Here is a 23,800-nt window from a genome sequence, read left to right as displayed (position 1 = left end):
GAAAAATCAGAATCTTTCTTCTAGGTAATGTGGGAGGAGCTCATAAATAGGAAATCTCTCATTCTTCATATGACCACCACTTTTTCATCTTAAGTCACTGTCCAAAATAGCACATATTAAGACTCATCATCTTAAACAAGAGTGCCCTCTCCTACCCTCCAAAACTGTTATAGAAATGAAAATAGGGAGAGCACTTTCACTGCTTTCTGATGGATGTTTTTAGTACTTAGCTCTCCAAGTTCATTTCCTCCACTTCTCTTCCCACAGACCCTCTGCCTCTACTTTAGTCATATGCTTGCATACCAATGTCTTTTTGCACTTGCTATTTTCTCTGCCCTTCTAGTTGGTCCACTTAGATGACACTTATCCATCCTTTAAGATTCAACACAAGCATTATTTTCTTAGAAAAACTTTTCTGGATTCTCCTGGTTGTGAGGTACTCTGTCTACCAAGATAACTTGCATATACTTCTTGTGAGTACATCCCCCCCCCCCGAAAAATGCAATTTTATAATTGTTTGTTACAGCTCTGTCTACTCACTAGCTAGCAATTTCTTTAAAGGCTGGGATTTTATATTTTCATCTTCAGACACACTAGCACCTAGCCCAGTATCTGAAACATATATGTACTTGAAGAAGTATGGAATGATGCTTGAGTAGATTAATCATAATTGGTCATCATAGAAAGGCTATAACTGTTGCACAGGCAATGCTTATTGATAATAATATCCAATAATCATTTAGTACACTATAGTAGCTATAATAACACTATTACCACTACTGCTACTAATAGGAAACAGATAACTTGTACTATATCAAGTGCTGTTATAAGTAATTCACATCTATTACTTCATTAATTCTCCCCACTATCCTAGAAGGTAAAAAAATTGAAGCAGAGACACTCATGGAAACGAGTTGATTCAAAGCCAGCAGGTTGGTCTTAGAGTCCATGTCCTTAACCACTACACTACACTGCTTTTCTGTGTTTAACAGCATGAATGGTGAAATCAAAAGAAAGAGTTTAAGCTCCAGGTAGTGATATAGTAACTGAGGCTTAGAGCAGTTACTTATTCTTTAAAATGCAGTAGACATTTGTTGTTTCCCTTCCTGGTATTCATGCCCCTTTCTTCCAATGATAACTTACAATTTTCATTTCAGGTTCCACCTCTCTCCTGTACTCCTCAGCTCACTTGTCCTGCCTTTAGGAGTGGAAACATGACTCGGGACTTTGTCAATTGTTTTCTCCTGGCTATAATAATTGTTCTGATTGAAAATCTTAGGTTTTACACAGCATCCAATAAAAATGGCTTGCTCCTTTCTGGAAGACTGAGAGGATATGAAGTTAGAGTTATGATCATTTTGCCATCATTAGGGGAGAACCTGGAACTCTTACAACTCATTAGTTGTATGACCAGGGAAAAATTACTTTACTTCTTGGATCCCTCCTAAGAGCCTAACTTTCCTCACACATCAAATGGAAGTAATATTAGTAAACCACATCATAGAGCTCCTATAAGAAAAAAATAAGATAACCATTGTAGAGTGCTTAGGACAATGTTTAGCACAAAGTATTGCACAAAATTCTGCAATTATGCTGTTGCTATCATCATCATTATTTTTGTCTAGTCCTTCCCTTTTGAGGTTCTGAATAATTTAGGATAAATAAATCATTTCTAATTTAAACTTTGCATTTGCATAAATAATTGAAATAGGTGGCTGAGGAAGCCAAAATAAAATAAGAACTCATGAACCCCATGTATATTGTTTTGCAGTATATATAGTGATCATTTCTCCACCCCAACTATCTTACAACAGAAACCATTTTGCCATGAGTATACCAATAGATTTCTGTCATAAAGAAACAAGTTTTGCTTGCTTCTTTGTGAAGCAAGTGAAAGCACTGGGTTCTCTGGTTTCTAGTTGGATAAAAATGCCAGGAAACAAAGAAATCCCCACAGAGCCATCAAGACAGTCTGATAATTAATGGATAGGACTCATTGAACTTGGAAATTTAAAGCAACTCATTCTCTCAAAAGACTGTGCTGTTTGAACAGGACCTGTCATAAAGGCAGATTCTGGAGTACTGTTGCTCTAAGAAAGGCTACAGTGAGAACAGGCCTTTCAGAGGCATAGTTCACTATTTATGCTACACTGTGACTTTAGTAGATATTTGATATTCTGTAAACCTTAGATCACTCACTAACTAGGAGTAATAACCTTAAAGTTACCTATGAAAAGTATATAGCAAAGTAACTACAATATAGTATGTGCTCAATAAAAATACTGTGTCCCTTCCTTTTCTCTATCTCTCTTGTTTATGAATGATATGATTAAATGTTTTAAATTTAAAAGTGCTCCACTTAAAGAATGTCCCAAAGCTCTTAAAAGTGCTGCTAACATTAACTTATTTAAGACCTCATATATATCATTCCCTCAGTGTATACCAAGGGTTAGGGTGTAATGTGTAACACATCCTATTAAAAAGTGTAGAGAAAGCTCATTTAGATAGCTCCTAAAATTTTTTGCCAATTAATTATTGACATAATTTTTCAAGGCTAACATTTAAAAGAGTAAAGGAAAAGTTATAACTACCTTTCCACTGACCATCACCTTAATTAGCATCTATTAAAGTCAGTCAGTTTCTGTTGGTAAATCTTTTGATTGATTTTTTTGATATGTCATCTGCTTTTTTTTTTTTTTTGCGGTACACGGGCCTCTCACTGTTGTGGCCTCTCCTGTTGCAGAGCACAGGCTCTGGACGCGCAGGCTCAGTGGCCACGGCTCATGGGCCTAGCCGCTCCGCGGCATGTGGGATCTTCCCGGACCAGGACACGAACCCGTGTCCCCTGCATCGGCAGGCAGCCTCTTAACCACTGTGCCACCAGGGAAGCCCTGTCATCTGCTTTTGACACCACAGACAGTATTTGCTTATGTGCCAAACTATACAACATAAATATTATCTCAAGGCTTTTTAACATTACTCAAAAACCCTATAAGGAAATACTATTTTAAGATTATAATAAGCAAAAATGGCCCACTCTGTCAGGGCAAAAATCTGTTTTGAGAGAAAAATACAAAGAGCCAGCGATAGTCCTCCCCTCCTTAGTTTGAACAGCTTTTAGGTGAACTAGATGTCTGCCTGCTGACATTGTAGAAAGAGGTCCTTTTGCATACTGATGACGTGACCCTCCATCCAGAAATAGCTTCAAGAAATTTTGGCCAATTATTGCTTAAAAGAATTTCTAACCTTTAATTATGTCAAAACTGAAATCGTTTTGGAGAGTATAGTGCCATCCAGATGAATAATTTTAAAGAATGCCTTTGGACAAGTTAACTCTTCTAGGTATCTGGAGGTTAGTTTTGCTATATTTTGACAAGCTTACCCTTGCAGACTTGCTCAAATTTAAAAATTTTACGGGGGCTTATTCTATGATAGAAAAGGACATTTGACAACTTCCACTGTCAATTCTGTTTTCAAACAAAGACAATTTCTCCCATGTTTTATTCTACTGTCCACTGGGGCTAAAATCAAGTATGTGTTCAAGAAATTGATCAGATCCAATCTTGCTCTCTGAGAAAAGTCCTGACCCTGCTAGCAATTATGACTGCAACCCATATCCACACAGAGATAGGATCACCCTCCATTCAGTCAAAAATATCTTTTATTAAAACATTAAAGAAGTATTTATTATCATCAAAAACAAAGGCTATCTCAGTTTTCCAACTATCTCATCTCAGATGACCAATAGACAGAAATTGTCAAGTCACCTTTGCTGTAGCACAAGCGCCCAGTTTGGTGATTTCTGGCACCCTGTCTACCTAAAATAGTTTCATATCTAAGTTCTAGGGACTATGAGCTAGTGAATTTGCTCTAGGCCTTAATATTATTCAAAGACTACATTAAATAATCGCTTTCTACCTCACTGGATTACTTGATCTTCCAAGAGGAAGATTTAATCTAATACACCTAAGAAAAAATTAGATGCTAAGCAGTTTGGGCGATTTACTACTAAGTAAGCAACATATTCTAACAACTTATTGCTGATATTTTTATACTGGCCTTGTTTCCTGTGACCTTACTATAAACTCACTTATTAATTCAAAGAGTAGTTTTTGTTTTTGTTTTTTTTGTGGTACGCGGCCCTCTCACTGTTGTGGCCTCTCCCGTTGCGGAGCACAGGCTCCGGACGCGCAGGCTCAGTGTCCATGGCTCACGGGCCCAGCCGCTACGCGGCATGTGGGATCTTCCCAGACCGGGGCACGAACCCGTGTCCCCTGCATTGGCAGGCGGACTCTCAACCGCTGCGCCACCAGGGAAGCCCCTCAAACAGTACTTTTTTAGATTCCTTAGGATTTTCCACATAAACAACCATATCATCATTAAATAGAAATATGTTTCCAACTCTTCCTCCCCTTTGTATCCTTTCTCCTCTTCCTTCTTCTTACAATCTATAGGTCTTATGTTTATTTTTGTTGACCTAGTTCATGTTTGTATTTTTATATACTGCATGCCTATGCTGCTTGCATTTCTACATACTAGCCGACAAACAATTGGAAAATAAAACAAATTTATCTATAGTCATATCAAAACATAAGATACTTAGGAATGAATTTAACAAAAGAACAAGAACTCTACACTGTAAACTATCAAACATTGCTGAGATAAGGAAGACTTAAAAATCTGGAGAGAGGGCTTCCCTGGTGGCACAGTAATTAAGAATCCCCCTGCCAATGCAGGGGACACAGGTTCAAGCCCTGGTCCAGGAAGATCCCACATGCCATGGAGCAACTAAGCCCATACACCACAACTACTGATCCTGAGCTCTAGAGCCTGCAAGCCACAACTACTGAGCCTGCGTGCCACAACTACTGAAGCCCGTGCCTAGAGGCTGTGCTCTGCAACAAGAGAAGCCACCGCAGTGAGAAGCCCGCACACTGCAACAAAGAGTAGCCCCCACTTGCCAAAACTAGAGAAAGCCCACGCACAGGAATGAAGACCCAATACAGCCAAAAATAAATTAAATAAATAAATTTAAAAAAAAATTTGGAGAGAAAAAACATGTTCATTTATTGGAAGACTCAATATTGTTAAGATGTTAGTTGTTCCCAAATTTGTCCGTAGATGCAATGCAATCCCAATCAGAATACCAACAGACATTTTTAGAAATTGAGAAAGTTATTATAAAATTTATCTGGAAATGCAAAAAACCAAGGATAGTTAAAGCAATCTTGAAACAAAAGAACAAAGTTGGGAACCTTATATTTCCTGACTTCAAGATTTACTATAAAGTTAGAGTAATTAAGACAGGCATAAGGATAGTAAAAGAGATAAATGAAACAAAATAAAGGTCAAACAGACCTACAATTACATGGCCATTTAATTTTCAATAAAAACACTAAAGCAATCCTATGGGAAAAGAAATATCTTTTAAACAAATAGAGCTGGAACAACTGGATATCCATATGGCAAAAACTGAACTTGAACACCATATACAAATATTAAATTGAGAAAGATCAAAGATCCACCATAAAATCTAAAACTATAATGCTTCTAGAAGAAAACATATGAGAATATCTTCATGACTTGGGAGAAGGCAAAGTTTTCTCAAAAAGCAATAACCAAAAAAGGAAAAATTGGTACACTAGACTTCATTCTAAATAATAACTTCTATTCATCAAGGTACACCTTAAGAATAGACAAGCCATACTGGCAGAAAATACTTGCAAAAAATATCTAGCAAAGTCTATATATGGAGAATATAGAGAATGTACAAAGAATGCCTATAAATCAATAATAAAAAGACAAATAACCCACTTAAAAATGGGATCCCCCAAATTGAACAGGTATGTATGTCACGATATGAATGTCCAATTAGTACACAGAAAGTGCCCAACATTTTGAGTCATCATGGAAATGGAAATTAAATCTACAGTGAGATACCACTTTATACTCACTATGACTCAAAGAATGAAAACATCAACTGCTGGCAAGGATATGGAGGAACTAGAGCTCTCACACATTGTTGGTAGGAAATGTAAAAGGTACAACATTTTGGAAAAAGGTCTGGTGGTTTCTAATAGTATTAATCATATACTTATATACTTATACATATACATACACAGACACATATGCTTATACATATATAAGCCATCACTTCTACTGCTACATATATATGCAGAGATATGAAAACATTTGCCCACAGAAAGACTTACGAGGGACTTCCCTGGTGGCACAGTGGTTAAGAACCCGCCTGCCAATGCAGGGGACATGGGTTCAATCCCTGGTCCAGGAAGATCCCACATGCTGCGGAGCAACTAAGCCTGTGCACCACAACTACTGAGCCTGTGCTCTGGAGCATGCGAGCCACAACTACTGAGCCTGCGTACCATAACTACTGAAGCCCGTGTGCCTAGAGCCTGTGCTCCGCAACAAGAGAAACCACCGCAATGAGAAGCATACGCACTGCAACGAAGAGTAGCCCCTGCTCTCCGCAACTAGAGAGAGCCTGCACACAGCAACGAAGACCCAATGCAGCCAAAAATAAATAAATAAGTAGATAAAGACTTATGAGAGCACTCACAGCAACTTGTTATGATAGTCAAAAACCTGGAAATATCCCAGGAGTTCATAAACAGATAACTGCTAAATAAACCATGGCATATTCAAAAAATGTAATACACCTCAACAATAAAGAGGAATGAGTTATAATATACGAAACCACATAGATGACTCTCAGAAACATGAGGGTGAGTGAAAGAATCCTTACAGAAAAGGGTATATACTGTATAATTCTAATTATATAAAGTACTAGAATTAGCAAAACTAATCTTAGGTGAAAAAATCAGAAAAGTGGTTGCCTCTAGGAGTTGTGGGTGGGGTGAATGGCAAAGATTTACTGGGAAAAGGCATTAGGAAAATTTCTAGGATGATGGTAGAGACCTAATCTTAATGTGTATTTGGGCTACAGAGATGTATATACATTTTTCAAAACCCATCAAATGATACACAGGCTTCTGTACTTCACTGAATATAAATTTTACCTAAAAAGAAATCATAAGCATGCATATTAAATTACACTTAATGATATACATGCTGAAAGATTTAGGGATAAAGTGTACTCAATGTGCAACTGACTTTGAAATGCATCAAAATAATAGAATGAGTTAATGAGCAGGTAGTGGGAGGGACAGATATATGATAAAGCAAAAGTTGGCAAAAATGTTAACTGTAGGATAAAGGTATATTGTATAATTCCTTCAACTTTGCTATGTTTGACATTTTTATAATTAAATACTGTCAAGAAAAAAATAAGTTAGGTAATATAAAGACATTTTCAGATCACCAAAATCTGTAAGAATTTGTCAACAACAGACTTGCACTAAAAGAAATTTTAAAGGAAGTTTTTCAGGCTGAAGGAAAATGAGGCCAGATGGAAACCTGGATCAAAACAAAGGAATAAAGAGCTCAGGAAATGGTAAATATGTAGTTAAATGCAAAAGAATTGTTTTTCCTAATTTCTCAAGGTCTTTAAAGAAATTGTTTAAAGCAAAAAAATAATGTATGGTCAGATTTATAATATATATAAAGTAAATATAAATTGTAAAATGTATGACAACAATACCCAAAGGATGGGAGGACAGTAAATACTGACAGAAGTATATTGTTATAAGATTCCTACATTATATATGAATTGGCATAATATTAATCATGGAAGACTGTGATAAATTAAGGATGTACATTGTAATAGCTACCACAAGCACTTAAAAAAAGTATAGCTAAAAAGAAGACAAAAATAAAACAATAAAAAAACCCTCTGAGCCTCTTACAGACTGATTTCAAGAACTTATTTGTGTTCTTTTACATGTTGACACCTTATAATTTATCAACTCAGAAGTTTCTGCTTTTCAAACATTTCCCAATAGGAAACTGTACTGGTTAATTTCAATTTTCATTACTATTTCCTCCTTCTTTTGCCTTTCATGGGTATAGACAATACCACAGAATAAAATACAAGGTGTTCCCTTAAAGTCAGTGCAACTCCTAACACAAACCTCCTTAGTTAGTTTACTAAAGTGTCCTCACTCACTGAAGGAATTAATAGGAGGCAAAACAATGAGTAAATGAAAAAAATGCTGTGATAGTTGACTACTGAGGCTACACACATGCTTTTCTTAAAGTAGAAAGTTATCATAGGTGAAAATAATTTCCAACACAGATGGGCCCTATCATTCTCAGATCATTCTGCTGTTAAAACAAAAACAATTTTTTAATTCCCACCTCACTAGTAAAATTAGAAAATGCAGTTATTTCACCTTTTCTCTCCAATGTGTTAAATAAGTGAATGATTCTTAGAAGTTAAAAAACCCAGTACTTTTCACTTCTTCTCACAATGACCCCATCTGTTTAAATCAGACAAAGCATAGAGTATCCTCCTCTAGCAACAACTTAACTTCTTAGACCAGATATTGCCAATTGGCTGCCCATTGGCCAAATTCGGCCCATTATTTTGTTTTGTTTGGATCATGGTCTTTTAAAACTTTTTAACTACTTGAAAATGTTTAGAAATTCAGAGATTTCACGTAAGAATCCAGATTCTGAGTTCTTTTGAAAATCTGAAAGAGACAGTAACACCGGGACACATTCTTACAAGGCAACACAGGAGCTGGAGCTGAATATTAGCTGCATCTTTTTGACATGTTACCTGCTTTCCAGTTTAACCCAGTTTCAGTTCAGTACACTTCACTCAAATTATTTGCCTGGACTCAAATGAGTTTATAATCTCTATTACAAATATTCCCCATCCCAAATTTAGTCTCCTTCCTCACTCTAGTCCTTACTCTTGTGCACTCACTCACACTCTCTTTCTATCAAAATAACATGCATCTATTACTTCACTAAAAATTTCAACTGAGGATGTATTTGGCTTAAAAAAAGTGTCTCTAATGGAAAATAACAGGTCAGCATTCTATACCAACATATTTACATGGTTTCTGGCCATGTATACATGTATAAAGAATGTGGTAGGCAGAATTCTCCCAAGATTCCTGTCACCTAGGTTTTAATTCAATCACTAGTCTAGGTACTACTGTACAGGGACTTTGCAGATGGAATTAGGTTGCTAATCAGCTAATCTTAAAGTAGGGAGAGTACCCCAAATTATCCAGGAGGGCCACCGTAGTCATGTGAACCCCTAAAGTAGAAGAGCAAAGCAGAAGAGCCAGAGATTCAAAGTATCAGAAGGACTAGGCCTGCTGCTACTAGCTTTGAAGATGAAGAAATGGGGCCATGAGCCAGGGAATGCTGGTGGCTTCTAGAAGCTAAGAACAACTCCTGGCCATCAGCCAGCAAGGAAACAGGGATCTCAGTCCTACAACTGCGTGGAATTAAATTCTACTAACACCGGGAATAAGCCTAGAAATGGATTCTACCCTGGGGCCTCCAGGGGAAATGTAGCCCCGCCAGCACCTTGATTTTGGCTTTGTTAGACCTGAAGCATAGAAACCACCCAAGCCCAATAGGCTTTTGATTTATAGAACTATGAGATAATAAATTTGTGTTGCTTTAACCTGCTAAACTTGTGGCAATATGTTACAGCAACAATGGAGAGCTAATACTTTGCTGATGAATGAAAAAAAAGGCTTTACACAAACCTTAACTGAACAAGACCAGCAACCATTAGTCTATATAAAGTCACACATATTTCATAAATTATTGGCGCAGCTATAAAATCTACCTTGATACCTCCTCAAAAAGGAATCTCTCATCAGTTTCAAATCTTGCATTCTCCCCAAAGCGCCTACTTTCCTGTCTGGCCCTTAGCGGGCTTTGGGGAATTATGCTCTTGGAATGCTCTAACTGATAAAAGTGTTTTGCCCATTTGAAGGCTTGAATCACTCTAGCTTGTCCAGATAGTTTGTGCAAACAATGTGATTTATGTTGAACACCTGCTTCCTTCTGTGTGTGTGTGTGGGGTGGTCTGGAGCATCATTAACTGCAATCAGTCACACAGGCATTAATGTACCTTTGTGACCAACCCCCAATACAAATTCTCACTCCTAGGCTCAGGCCAGCCTTCTCTAATAGGCAATACTTTGTGCATGTTGTCACAATTTTTGTGCTGCAGAAATTAAGGACATCTACAACTCTCCTGGGAGAGAACTCTGGAAAGCCTGTGCCTGGTTTCCGCCATATTTTGCCCCATTGTTTTCTCTTTGTTGGATTTTGCTTTGCATCCTTTTGCTGCAATGAGTATAATGTAACCATGAGTATAATAACATCTGAGTCCTGTGAGTGCTTCTATTGAATCACTGAAGCTGGGAGTGGTCTTGGTGACCCCTGACACATCACAGTTCCCACCATCTCAGCCAAAATGATTTACTAATACGAAAGAGAACACCAAATATGACACTTGCCATAAGACTAAAAAATTTTCCCAAATCTTTACTAACCAAATTGAGGTAGGCAGAATTCTAAGATGGTTCCCCAAATCCCTGTACCCTGATGTACACCTGGCATAATCCCCAAGACTATGAATATGATGGATTTTACCCTCATGATCACATTATATTCTATGGTGCAGCTGACCTTATCACATGAGTCCTTGAAATCTGGATCTAGAGATTAGAGACAGGAAATAAGAGAGATTCCAGGCATGAGCAAGATGTGATACAAGGGATATCATCCATTGCTGGCTTTGGAGATGGAGAAAGCCACATGATAAGGAATGCAGATGGCTTCCAGGAGCTGAGAGCAGCCCCTCATCAATAGTAATCAAGGAAACAGGGACCTCATTCATACAGTTGCAAGGAACTGGATTCTGCCAACAACCTGAATGAGCTTAGAAGTGGATTCTTCCCCAGAGTCATGAGAAAGGAAATCGACAATTTGTTTCCTCGAATCACTCCATTTTTAAAGAAAATAATAAATCTCAGAAATAAATATATTTCCAAGAAAATAATAAACAAATTACCAAGATACATTTGCAATATACTTTCACCAAAACTCATTTGTTTGGGAAATATAATTATGACACATGATTAAAATGAAGATAATAGGGAAATAGAATTCAAACTGCATGACTAAACTAAAAACATAATTAGTTCATTTAACAGTTAATTTATAACACATTAACTATATACAAACTCTCATGCTAACAATTTCGGGAGACAGAAAAAGTAAAAAATGCTGTATGCATGTTAAAAATGTATGGTTAATTAAGGGAAAGTAAACCATACCTTCCTTAATTAAATAATTGCAAGGAAAATAATTATAATTTAGGAGGGGAAAGGTACCTTACAACTAGAGAGATACAATGTAATAAAGGAATTTGGAGGAGAAAAATACAATTTGTGCTTTGGTTCAGTGGTATGGTATAGAGGCAGACAGAGGTAAGTGAATTACTTGAAGAAGTGTTATGTACACTGTGCTATCTACATTGGGCAAAAAGACAGCTTGGTCTTCAACAGGGTGTATTTCAATTCTCTGGCACTCAATTTCTTCAACCATGTATTGGCAACAATGAAAATACTTGAACAATTTAGATACTCTGGAAGTAATTTAGAGAGTTTAAAGTCAGGTCCTATGCCTATAAAATGCATTTTCTTCACACACACACACACACACACACACACACACACACACACACAAATGGAGAACCACAAAATGTTTTTGAGCAGGGAATGGACTCATCTATAACAATATTAATATAGCAGCAGAAAGTAGGAGTAACTGGAGTATGGAAAGACGAAAAGCAGGAAGACCAGTCAGGAGAATGCTGCAATGCAACAGTCAAGCTCTTTGTTAATGAAGCCTGAATTAAAAAATGTAGAGGACAGCAGAGACAAGAGAAATATCACAGCGGTGGTATTAACAATACTTGACTGGCAAATAGAATAAACGATACAAGAGAGGGAGAAAGCAAAAGATGGCTGCAAGATTCCATGCCTGGTGAAGACCATCTTTTTTTGGTATTATTTTCTGTCTTTAAACAAGACAAGTAAAATTGGAAGAAAAATATACATCAGTTATATAAATCTTTAAGTTACTTGACTATACTGTGGTAATTTCAAATGCATTTTGAAACTAGGGCCCTTGAAGGCAAAAAATGTATGAGAGCCTTAACTACTACCACCAGGTTATATTCTAAAATAAGAGTATCTACTACCTATTTCTCATGACTATGACCTGTGGCTCATTAGCCATCTGTGGAGCATATTCTAGAATGTGTTCAAAATTCTTTGGCATATCTAATTCAGTGAGTAGGCAATCGTTTAATAGGGGCAAATAAAACTTACTCATCCGAGTAAGTCATATCATGTTTTCCATCAAGCTAGTGAACAGCTGCAGACATAGCCTGCTTCCCATCAAAGTCTCATGTATAACCTCTGCAATGTTGATGGTTCTCTGGTAAATTTTCAAAATCATAACCCTAAAAACATATGACAAACTACATTTCATTAAAGAAACTTGCCTGCACTACTCACCCTGCCTTCACTTGCAAATGTAAGGACAATGCAGGAGCTTTACTGCAAGTGCCAAAACTCTGCTGAATATCTGTCGTGAACTATACTTGCTGGCACTTTTATAGATTAAGAAAAAGTACATGCTCTGAATAACACAAACAGGAAATGCTTTCCAAATAGCACCTAGACTTAAAAGACAAACCATTTCCCTCATGCTTGTTTTAATAGGAGTGACAAAAGGTATACCTCTTTTTTAACATTTTCTGGAAAATATTTTATAAATGAGATGAAATTTAAATTTCTCCACTTTTCAGTACCTTGAATCTGGCTTTAGGGTAGCAATTAAATAGATTCACAGGCACCAAATATGAGATGATTTCAAACAAATCTTTCAAACGCTGTACTTTTTTTCTTGAAATGTACTGGTTATAGGAGTTTAATTGAATTCCATGCTTCTATGTTTCCAGCAAATAATTTTGATCATTTAACTGAAACTGGAGAGTATACTGGCAAGAGAGAACTCTGGCACAAGTAACATATAAAAACCACTGAAAAGAGAGAAGCTTTCTCCAAAATTAATTCCTCATATTCAAGCTTGAATAGACTCTAAAGAAAATGAGTTTTCTCTTTCAAACCAGGTTAGCAAACTACCCTCACAAATAACATTATTTCATAAAAGACTCACTCAATTATAAGCTTCAGGTCATAGCACAAAATTATTATTTTTGGTTTGGATAACATGAATTCTCAAAAGGGTTTTATGGCTATTAAAATTATAACAAGAAAGAACACTTAATTTTCTAGTGAGATCTGAAACCTCAAGATAGTCTTAAGTTACAATACATTTGTAATACGAATTACTACCATAATGTTTTAGTACAATATTGCTTAGTTAAGTGATATTAAATTTATCATGAAAAAAGTTAGTGAGTAAATTGATACAAGACTCTTCTCTAAGTTTCTAGTTTTCATTCCTCTATCCCCCATCCCACCAATTTTACAGAAAACGCAAAATTTTCTTCAAAATATAAATCCAGTAAGATATATGCCTTAAATGATGCTTAAGTTTGGACAAAGAACTGCAAATAACTACCAGACAACTGGCAGCTTACAGTTTTGCAACAGTTAGAGACAGATGTACAAGTAAAAATCATGGATCTCAAATAGCAATCCCATCTAAATAGATTTCCTGTTTACTTTGCATCAGCCTTTCTTACAGGTGCAGGGTGCTTACTTTTGGCAGTAGGGGAAAGAACTGATTTATAAACCGTAAGAACATCTTCTCACTTTCCATAAATAGGTTATAGAATTAATTAAAACTGCAGCACATCAGCTCTGCACATGAAACCTGCTCTGTTATTGGAGACTAATGTAATCCAAATATGTGGAAAGTCAAATAGTTTTCAACAAAGCTAATTTAGATGGATGGATCAGATAACAACTTGAAACTGAACCTGACAGAATCATTTCTACTCAAAGGCAGTAAGTGCTGAATGTTATATCCCAAAATGAACAAGGAAAATATTGAATTTTAATCTATTACCAGAATGATTAAAAACAATACTTTACAAAAACATTTAAAAATATCTCACCTGAAGAAATTACAAAGACCCATAAGACTACCATACGTTCTATTTTAAATAAATGAAAAAGACCATGTAAATGTCATGAAAGACAGTATGAAATCTGCATTTAATCCTATTGATGTTCTCCTACCTACTCAAAGAATATGCTTCCATCTATAACATTTTATCCTAATGAAGACATATATAAGGGTATTGAAGAAAGGTGGCTTCTTTATACCTTTACACTGTTGAGGCTACTGGTAACCATTGCTATGAGATTTATTATCTCTAAAACAACGATAAATGATGACAAGCACAGAAAAGTAAAACTTTTCATGAGCTAATGGATTTAATCTTATTGACAAAGCAATGGCAATTATATCCTTATATAGTATAATCAAAAGTAAATAAAGTAAAAGGGTAGAGTGAGGTAAAATGATGAAAATGGAAATTTGTCTTCTGAGTCACCAGCTTCTCTCTCCTTTAGTTCTCTTCAGTAGGTAAAGGAAGGACAGATATGGGCAAAGAGGGAAATGTGGAGATCAGAAGGAACATCCTACAGTTACTACCACCCTGATGACAAGAACTACTCTACTTGTGGCTTATAGAGTCCTCTGGAATGGCTGGGAGCACAAGACCATGGGTAACATCAATTTACATGATGTAGAGCAATTCCAATCATAGCATAGCTATGTCCTCTGATACTTCTGGATATTCCCTTAATAATCTGTCCTCTTCATAGGGTAAACTTCTTCCTTTTTTCTGTCCCAAGTCCCCTAATGAGTATTGAATAATTTTAGGAACTTTATTTTCCAGTTGGTGTTAATGTTGATTTAGTATTTCATTCCTACCTTTTCCCTTTTTTTTTTTTTTTTTTTAGTACTTGTATGATCTCCAAGACTTCTGTGACAGCCAGACTCTAAGATGCTCCAATGCCCCCTGACTCCTGGGATTCACATTCTTGTGTCGTCCTCTCCCACACTGAATAGAATTAATGGCTGACCTCTGTATCCAATGAGCTATAGCAATGTGTGGCTCCTCAGGAGAGGTCATAAAAGGCATTGCCGCTTCCACCTTGCTTTCTCTCATCTCTTAGATTGCTCACTCACTCACTCTGAGAAGCCAACCACCATATTGTGAGAATAGCCAAGAGGTCTATGGAAAAGCCCTCAACATAGGGAGGAAATAAACCCCCTGTCAACAACTGGCACCAAATGAGTGAGCTAACTTAGAAACAGTTGACTGAATACCCAGTCAAGCTTTCAGAAGACTACAGCCCCAGCTGATATACTGCAATGTCATGAGATCCTGAGCTAAAACCACCCAGCTAAATGTTCTTGAATTCCTGACCCAGGGAAATTGTATAAATTGATAAATGTTTATTATTGTTTTAAGCTGCTAAGTGTTGAGGTAATTTGTTAAGCAGCAATAACTAATTCATACTATTTCTTCTTATAGAAACAAAGAAATACAAACAAGTATGCCACTGGATGAAGCATCTTCATTAACAACATAACATTGTTGCTATATGAGAGACTCACAACTCAAGCCAAGTAAATAACTCAACAGGCTTTTAAAAATTTTTTGAAGTATAACTTACATAGGCAAAATGCACACTCTTAAGTGTACACGTCAGTGAATTTTGACAAGTTTTGCAAGAACATGCACCATAAGTAATACCCTAATCAAGATGTAAAAATTTCCATTCCACAGATAGTTCAGTCAAGGCTATTTTGAATCAGTACTTGTATTGCCCTCTTCCCAACCAGAGTCAAGCACTATTTTTATATCTATCACAGTAGATGAGTTTTGATTGCTCTAGAACTTCATATAAATGGAAGAATATGATTTTTGTGTCTGGCTTCTTTTGCTCAGCATAATATTTCTAAGGTTCATCATGTTGTTGTATCAGTAGTTTATTCCATTTTATTGTTGATTAATATACCACAATCTGCTTACCCATTCTCCCATTGATGGACACTTGAGTTCTTCCCAGTTTGGGGCTACTATGAATAATGTTTCTGGGAACATTCTTGTGCAAATATTTTGGTGGGCATGCATTTTTTCTTTCTCTTGATTAAATGCCAAAGCAGGGCTGGGACTACAGGGAGGCAAATGATGTACCTCTTGGGCACAAATTTAAGGAGATCCTCTACCTAGGAGGAGGATTGCTGGATCATAAAATAGATGTTTCTAAAACAACTTGCCTTTTATATTATAGCACTGAATTTTACACTTAGACTTGTCATGGGTTCTTCTGTCAAAAAAATCTACCATTTAAGTAATGGGGAATAGCAGGTTAATATACTAGTATAACATATTAGTATTAGAAAACATATGCTTATAAAGGCAATTGATTAATATATTATCACATGTAATTCATATTAAATAAAATATAAAGCTGACAATAACTTCCTCTAGAATGATCCCTAGTTCAAGTAAAACTCCTTGTTCTACAGATATGAAAAATGATTAAGAGACCGGTCCAAGGCTGCCTAGCTAGTTAGTGGCTTTTTCATCATACATATTGCATTGTAAATCTTTATACAAATTTAACCCAAACTCAGTTAAAATTCCTAAAGACATGACTACAATTGGTTTTCAATTTTAATGTCAACTAGCTTTCACAGAGAACTTTTTTTGTTTTTTTTGCATTGGTGGCCTATAAATTAAAGTGTAAATTTAAACTGGTGGGCAAAGAGTAATATGTTCTTAAAAAAATACAATTAAAGATTTGTGACATGCAAAAATTATGCCTATAAAAACATATTTACTAAGTTAGGTTAAATATATAGAAAAGTCACTTTTATCACCATGGTCAGATTAGACTTTTCTAAAAAAGCAAGTGACGCAACTGGATACTTGATATCTGCATCTTTCATTCCAGCGACCACTTAAAACCAAACCATTTAAAGTAGCAAGGAAAGTATTTTTATTCAATTTATTTGTTTTGCTGCTATTAAATTACTACCATTTAATAAGATACACATTTTTCCCCCCTTGCAAAAGATTTATCTTCATCTATAATATAGCAATGATTAAAGAGTATTGACTAAGAATAAGAATATTTCTTTAATGTAGGATGGATAATTACAATCCTATAAAGGCTCATGGCAAATATTTTTCATTGGTTTAGTACAACTTAATTCATTAAAGAAACATTTTTCATAATTTTAAGATAATTTCAGAAAATCTGTGAAGAAGCTCATTTAACAGTGTATTTGGGGCTTCCCTGGTGGCGCAGTGGTTGAGAGTCCGCCTGCCAATGCAGGTGACACAGGTTCGTGCCCCGGTCCGGGAAGATCCCACATGCCGCGGAGCGGCTGGGCCCGTGAGCCATGGCCACTGAGCCTGCGCGTCCGGAGCCTGCTCCGCAACAGGAGAGGTCACAACAGTGAGAGGCCCGCGTACCAAAAAAAAAAAAAAAAAAAAAAAATAGTATATTTGTAAGAGAGTTTAGACCACTTTTCTTGCCAAAAATGCCTTAGAAAGTAAATTTCATGTGTCATTGAAATAACTGAATTTATACTTTTTTTTTTTTTTTTTGCATCGGCAGGCGGACTCTCAACCACTGCACCACCAGGGAAGCCCCTGAAATAACTGAATTTAAACTGTATGATTATGTTCCACCCAAGCCATGATTATTATTTCTCTCTATTCTTCAATCTAGCCTTCTACACAGTTCACTATGTCCTATGTCCCTAAGAATACCAGTGCCCTGTGAGAAGTTACCATGTACTTCTCTCAGGAAATACTCTTAAAACTCAGCTAGAGAAATGCTTTGTACTAAAAAGATTTCAAATTTTCCTGTATATCCTCTTTACTAATTTTTTGTCAAGTACTTTGCAGAATGCTTACCTCACAAAAGCTGAACACTGGATAATGTCAATGTTGAATTTCTATGAGGCCTGTGAATTAAATTTCCTAAAGTGAAAATTTACACCTGGATTTTATCATTAAACAAGTAACAGAAGAAACTAAAATCCTGTAGTTTTTAGTTAAAATGCCTTTTGTTTGCCAATTTCTGCTTTTCATGTAATTGTCCTGATATTATACAGTACCTCACAGGTTTCCCTTCTCGAAGCAAGTCTTCTAGACTCTGTTCACAGTGTTCAGCCACCACCACCAGTCTCTCTGAGTAAAAAAAAAACACCAACTCCACTTTATATTTGATTAACACAATGTTTTAATAACAAAATAATATACCCCACTAAAGTTATTAACATACAGTACAAATGATATTTTAAAAGAGCTTTTCAAAGTCTACATTAACTACATAAAAATCAAATATGTAGAATAACAGGATAAATGTGTAATAAAACAACACATTAAATAACAATTTTTCATCTTGTGTTTTTCTCTAGAATTTCTCCCATATGCATCAGGAAAAACAGCTGGAAAAGTTTACCTTTGGCAAAAAGAAGTAATCCTTCTTCTGACACAGACTAGGAGAAGAAAAAGCTTGGATGAAGATATAAAGAAATTTTGAAGTGAAGGGGAAATTGGGAGCTAGGGACAAACTGTCTTGATGGTCTGGTTCAAATATAAGGTTTTTGAAACTGAGTTCAGAAATTTGAGAAAAGTAGAAATGTTCTGAATCATGACTATGGAGAAAGAACAGAAAATCAACTTGGGGTTACTTGTAACATCATGGGGCTTGCTGAGATTAGTAATAATATAAAATTTTGGTGGGCACAATCTATATCATGATGTAATTTTTATTTTCCAACAGATCAACTGTTTAGGAATAAGACAGCACAGTTTTGAAGGTCTATACATTTTTAATGTAATCATCAGGTACCTAGTGACTAACACGTTGTCTGACACAGCAGCAGATCAACAAACTCTTTTCCTTTTTAGATGAAAGAATGTCTTTCATTTGAAAATGAAAAACGGCAAAGGTAGAAAACTGAGAGCAGAAGATGGGAAGGACTGATTCAAGGTATGGTCTTGCCTGCTGGGAGGAGAGATGAAGGACAATGGTACACAGGCAATCATGTGAGGTGTGGGGGCAGGATATTGTATGGGTCACATCTTGGAAGCTCAAACTGAGGTGGTGGCATTATATAGAATGATCTGAAACACAAAATTTTAAAACTATAAATGAAAACTATCACTTTCAGAAAAAAACTCCAAGTGATCTAAACTTAAAGAAAATTAAATTTGAAAGAACATTTAATGAGGAGAAACAAAGGAAAAAAATAGGAAAGCAAGTTGAGATAAAAGTTCTAGTTCTTCAATTCAATAAAGAAAAGAGCATGCAAAGTTGAATGCCAAGCAATTTAGCACAACTGTGAAGTTCTAGAAGGAAAAAGTAAATAATATTGTCAGAAAACCAAAATGGGAAGCAGCATTCCTTTGTTTTCCCTCTTACCACATTTTGTCAATTTTCCTTACACCTATCTGGCTACCTCTCCTCAGTCTCCTCTGTAGACTGGTACCTCTTCTACCCAAATTTAAATGCTTCTAGTACCTCCACCTTTGATTCTGGGTCTTCAGACTGTGTTTTCTCCTTATTTACTTCCAAGGTTGAAAGACTCTTAAATTTTATCTCAAGCCCAGAACTCTCTTCTGAACTCCAGGCTTTTATAGCCAGTTTCTCACTTTAATATAAAAGTTACCTCAAACACAACAGGACTCAAACTGAATTTATATTTTGCTCCTTAAGCCTTTCCCTTTAGTACTGTTTCAGTAAATGGTACCACTATCCTGCCAGCTGCTCCAGCTACAAATTTAGGAGTAATCTCCCTTTCTCAAATCCAAAGAAAAAGCCCTGCTATTTCTATTTCCCATATGTTTCCAGAATCTGTAAAGTTTGCTCCATCTGCCACAATCTGGGTCCAATCCAACATCATCCCTCGTTAGATTACTACAACAATCTCTTAACTAATCTTCTCATATTAATTCTTATTCCCCCTCCGACATATTTTCATACTAAAACCTAAGCGATAATATAATAATTAATAAATCTGAATACGTAACTCCCTGTCTAGCTTTATTTTTTGTTATTTTGTCTGTCACTCACCAACTTACAGTTACACTGGTCTTCCTTTCCCTTTCCTACCTTAAAATACTAGCACATGGATTCCCATTGTCTAAAATGATCTTCCTTGTTCCTCCTCCCAGTTAACTCCTATCATGAAACATAGTGGTTAAGAGCACAGACTATTCTGTCTGGGCTCAAATTTTAGGTTTAATACTCATTAGTTATGTGACCTTGGGGGAGTTTGCTAACCTCTCTATGCCAAGGTTTCCTCTTCCGTAAAACAACAGTACCTACCTCATAAAACTGTTGTGAGGTTGAAATGAGTTAATACATAATAAGAACCTGGCACATAAGAAGCCCTAAGAGTTAGCTATTATTATTATTCATTACTCAGTTAAATATGATTTCCTCCAGGAACACTTTCCTGGTCCCCCCAAATCAATTTACTCCTCCTATCACATAATCTATTCCACTATGTACTTTTCTTTTGTAGCACTTATTTCAACTCCTAAAGATCTGTAGACATTTTTATCTAATGCCTTTGTTCTCTACTAGATAATGCATTTCATGATAGCAGGAAGGATACTGGTCTTGTTTAAAATGCATCCCCAGTGTCTAGAATTATACCTCAAACATATAAGCATCTAATTAAAAAATACGTGTTAAATGAGTTAACTTGAGCAAAGGCTCAATGTAGCCATTAGAAATGAATGAGACTCACATAATGACAGTCATTGTCTAAACAGAAGTGTGTCCTGCATAGGAAAGTATATGCCTATGTTGTAAACTAGGCATAATAACACCACATTAGTACTGATTTTAATGTAAAACAAAACCATCAGAATATGTTAAAATGTGCATATCCCATTAATGAATAATTTTTAATTATATATTCATAAGTCTCCATATCTATGAAGGATTTTCAAAGTGTTTGGCATTAGCCTAAAATTTGTCAGGCTTAAAATGATTTAGGGAAAAAAAAATTATCAGGCTTCTTCAGGAAACTCCTTTAAAATATCATAAGCCAGAGTTTGCCAAAGCTTTAGGATATTATGGACCTTTAAAGTATTACTGTAAGACAGCAGAACCATAATCCTTGGCAGAATATCACAGATTCTCCCAGAGGTAACATAGTGTATACCAAAACAATGTTTCCAATATGAACCAGTTTTTTCAAAATATCGTTAGAGAGTCTTCATTCTGAAACTCAGGGCCACTATTTGAAAATAACTTCTGTTTGTTATAAAATAATATATTTCACAGAATAAAATATGACAGAAATATTTGAGAATCATAATGTGCCAAATATAAGTCAGCAATGTAGTGGCATTATTTATAAAAAACAAATGTGACACCAAGATGAACTTTAAAGAGTAGAACATACAAGAACCGTGAAATAATCTTTCTTCTAACAAATAGTTGATGAATGCCAAGTATAACTGTAGCATACATACAGTTTGAACTGTATGTTTTAAGTCAATGCTAAGAAATGGAAGAGAGTACAGTATTAAGCAAGACAGATAATAAAGTAGTTGAATAAAAAGAGGGACTAAAACAGACTGAAAGATTAAAAGAAACTTTTTTAACTTAAAGAAACTTAAAGAAATTGTAAATGCGTTAAAACATGAAAGGTTATTAGAATATAGTTACTGCATCATTCTTTTGTTATTCACATTAAAAACTGAGACTAGCTCATTACCTTTTAAAGAGAATCTCTAAATAAATATTTATACAGTAAAACTGATAAAGAAAAATTCTGTGCTTAAAAAACAGTATTGTTACTAGGTTACTGTGATTGTCAGTTTTACGAGTCAACATGGCTAGGCTATAGTCTCCGGTTATTAAAACACTAATCTAGGTGTTACTGTGAAGGCATTTAATAAATGAAATCTACAATTAGTTTACCTTAAGTAAGGAAGATTATCCTAGATAATCTGGGTGATCCTGATTCAATCAGTTATAAAGGCCTTAAGAGCAGAATAGACTCTTCTCTGGAGAAGAAACTCCACACTTGGACTGTGACTTCAGCTGTTGTCTAAAATTTCAGCTTGTCCTTGATGACCTGCCCTATGGATTTCAGATGAGTCTACCCAACCCCAAAATCACATAAACCAATTCCAAGCAATTAATCTATATCTGTGTAACTATCTAAGCTATCTATCTCCTACTGGTTTTGTTTCTTTGATGGGACTCTAAACTGATATAGACACTTAGGTTGAAATATATATGCAGCTAGAGATATAGAATACATTATTTTACAGGTTCTTAACAATTCTATTATTCTCTACATAAATTTCAAATCTATTAGTTAAAATAATTTTTTTCTTGATTTTCCCAGCAATAAACAAAAGATTTCTGGGTAACCAATACCAAATAAAATGGAATGTATTACCATTTATAATCCTTATTCTGCTTCTAAAACTGCTGAGATTTCAAGTTCAAAAGAAAAAATTAAGTTTGTTAACTTAAGTATTTTCATGCTTTATTGACTTTTTTCTTTTAAAGATATTTTACTCAACTTCTCTTTAATAAATCAAGTGCACAAATTCTAATGTACACTGTTCTCGAGTTTAAATACATTATTCTGCTGAGCTAGCAAGAAACTAACATCATCTTGAATCAGTTTTGAATGATCCATAGGAAACACTGAGAGCCTGACTTCTGAGCTAACCTAACATGTAAAAACATAATGTTAGTAAAACAGACCACATGTCACACATTACTCCAAGTAAAAAGCGAAAGGTGGGGAGGTGGGGGACTAACAATGACAAACTGTGAGATATCTGTATAGTAAGAACAGAATAAAGGGGGGAAAGGAACCAAAATCAAAATTCTTTGAGGAGACAATTAAGTGGAGTCCAAACCAAAATCATGTGGTATTAAATCATCGAGAAATATGTGTTGTTCACTAAGGAGACTGTTGCGTAGAGCCTTTTCAAACTTTTCAAACTAAATTCAACTGAAATGACTGGGATGTTTTGGAACAAAAAGACCTTCACATCGACACTTATTCTAATTTATTTACACCTTATGATGCATACAACTTTTCAGGACAACGAACATTGCCAATAGTTAAAAAATAATCAAATTCCCTAACCTTTTGACAATCACTGATATTTTCATTCCAGGCAGCCAAACTTAAAATATATGAATTTTACACACATCCATGACCTGTGTGTCCCTAGAAGAAAGGGCTGCTGAGATCCAGGAGCAGGGAAAGCAGGGGAAACAGAGTAACCAGCAATATGGTGGATGGGCCTAAAGAGACTACCTAGATGTTGAGCTGGGTTCTACATTAAGAGAGTCTAACTGTCTAAGGAGATTAGTTCCTATCTCACATTTATAACTAAAAAGACGGTTCCTGGGCAGTTAGCAGTTGTGTTCCCCAAAGGGATAATGTCATAAGGTTTTTCCTAGTTTAGTGTTTACAGGGCCTCATTTAGATAGTGGGATGAAAAGAAGGAGCTCAAGAAGTATCTAGGACTACTGAGTCAATTATCCCACGAAAAGAAAGCCTAGGGAAAACTGGACAGAGGCAAGACCGCAGTCATATGAAGTGATGCTCCAAACAGGCTTCCAGACACAGTGGGAGGAAATAAAGGGCACTTCAGGATACAAGGATGAAGAAGTCCTAAGAACTGAGTAAAGTGGCAAGACTTTGGGAAGACAGGCATACTCCAAATTTGCAGATGTAAAACAGCAATACTAATTATGGTTACTTGCTACAGACGACAATGAGGGTCCACTATATTGCTAAGTTTGGAGTGATTTTGGAACTAGGTCAACCC

At 35.8% G+C, this 23,800-nt stretch overlaps 1 protein-coding gene across 6 annotated transcripts in view; it reads right to left on the bottom strand.

Annotated features, from left to right (window-relative positions):
- The window catches only part of TBCK (TBC1 domain containing kinase), a 240,499-nt gene that overhangs the window by 207,475 nt on the left and 9,224 nt on the right, over positions 1-23,800 (bottom strand). For all 6 annotated transcript variants that reach the window (XR_012331921.1, XR_004526637.2, XM_019927771.3 and 3 more), the window contains exon 3: positions 18,088-18,160. Coding sequence is in view for 4 of the 6 variants with exons in the window: in XM_019927771.3 (XP_019783330.1) it covers positions 18,088-18,160 (73 nt within the window). In the remaining 2 variants the exon portion in view is untranslated. The remainder of the gene's footprint in view (positions 1-18,087; positions 18,161-23,800) is intronic.

The sequence above is a fragment of the Tursiops truncatus genome, chromosome 5 (genome assembly GCF_011762595.2).
Source record: "Tursiops truncatus isolate mTurTru1 chromosome 5, mTurTru1.mat.Y, whole genome shotgun sequence".
Taxonomy (NCBI): domain Eukaryota; kingdom Metazoa; phylum Chordata; class Mammalia; order Artiodactyla; family Delphinidae; genus Tursiops; species Tursiops truncatus.
This window is presented reverse-complemented; position numbering and strand designations above follow the sequence as displayed.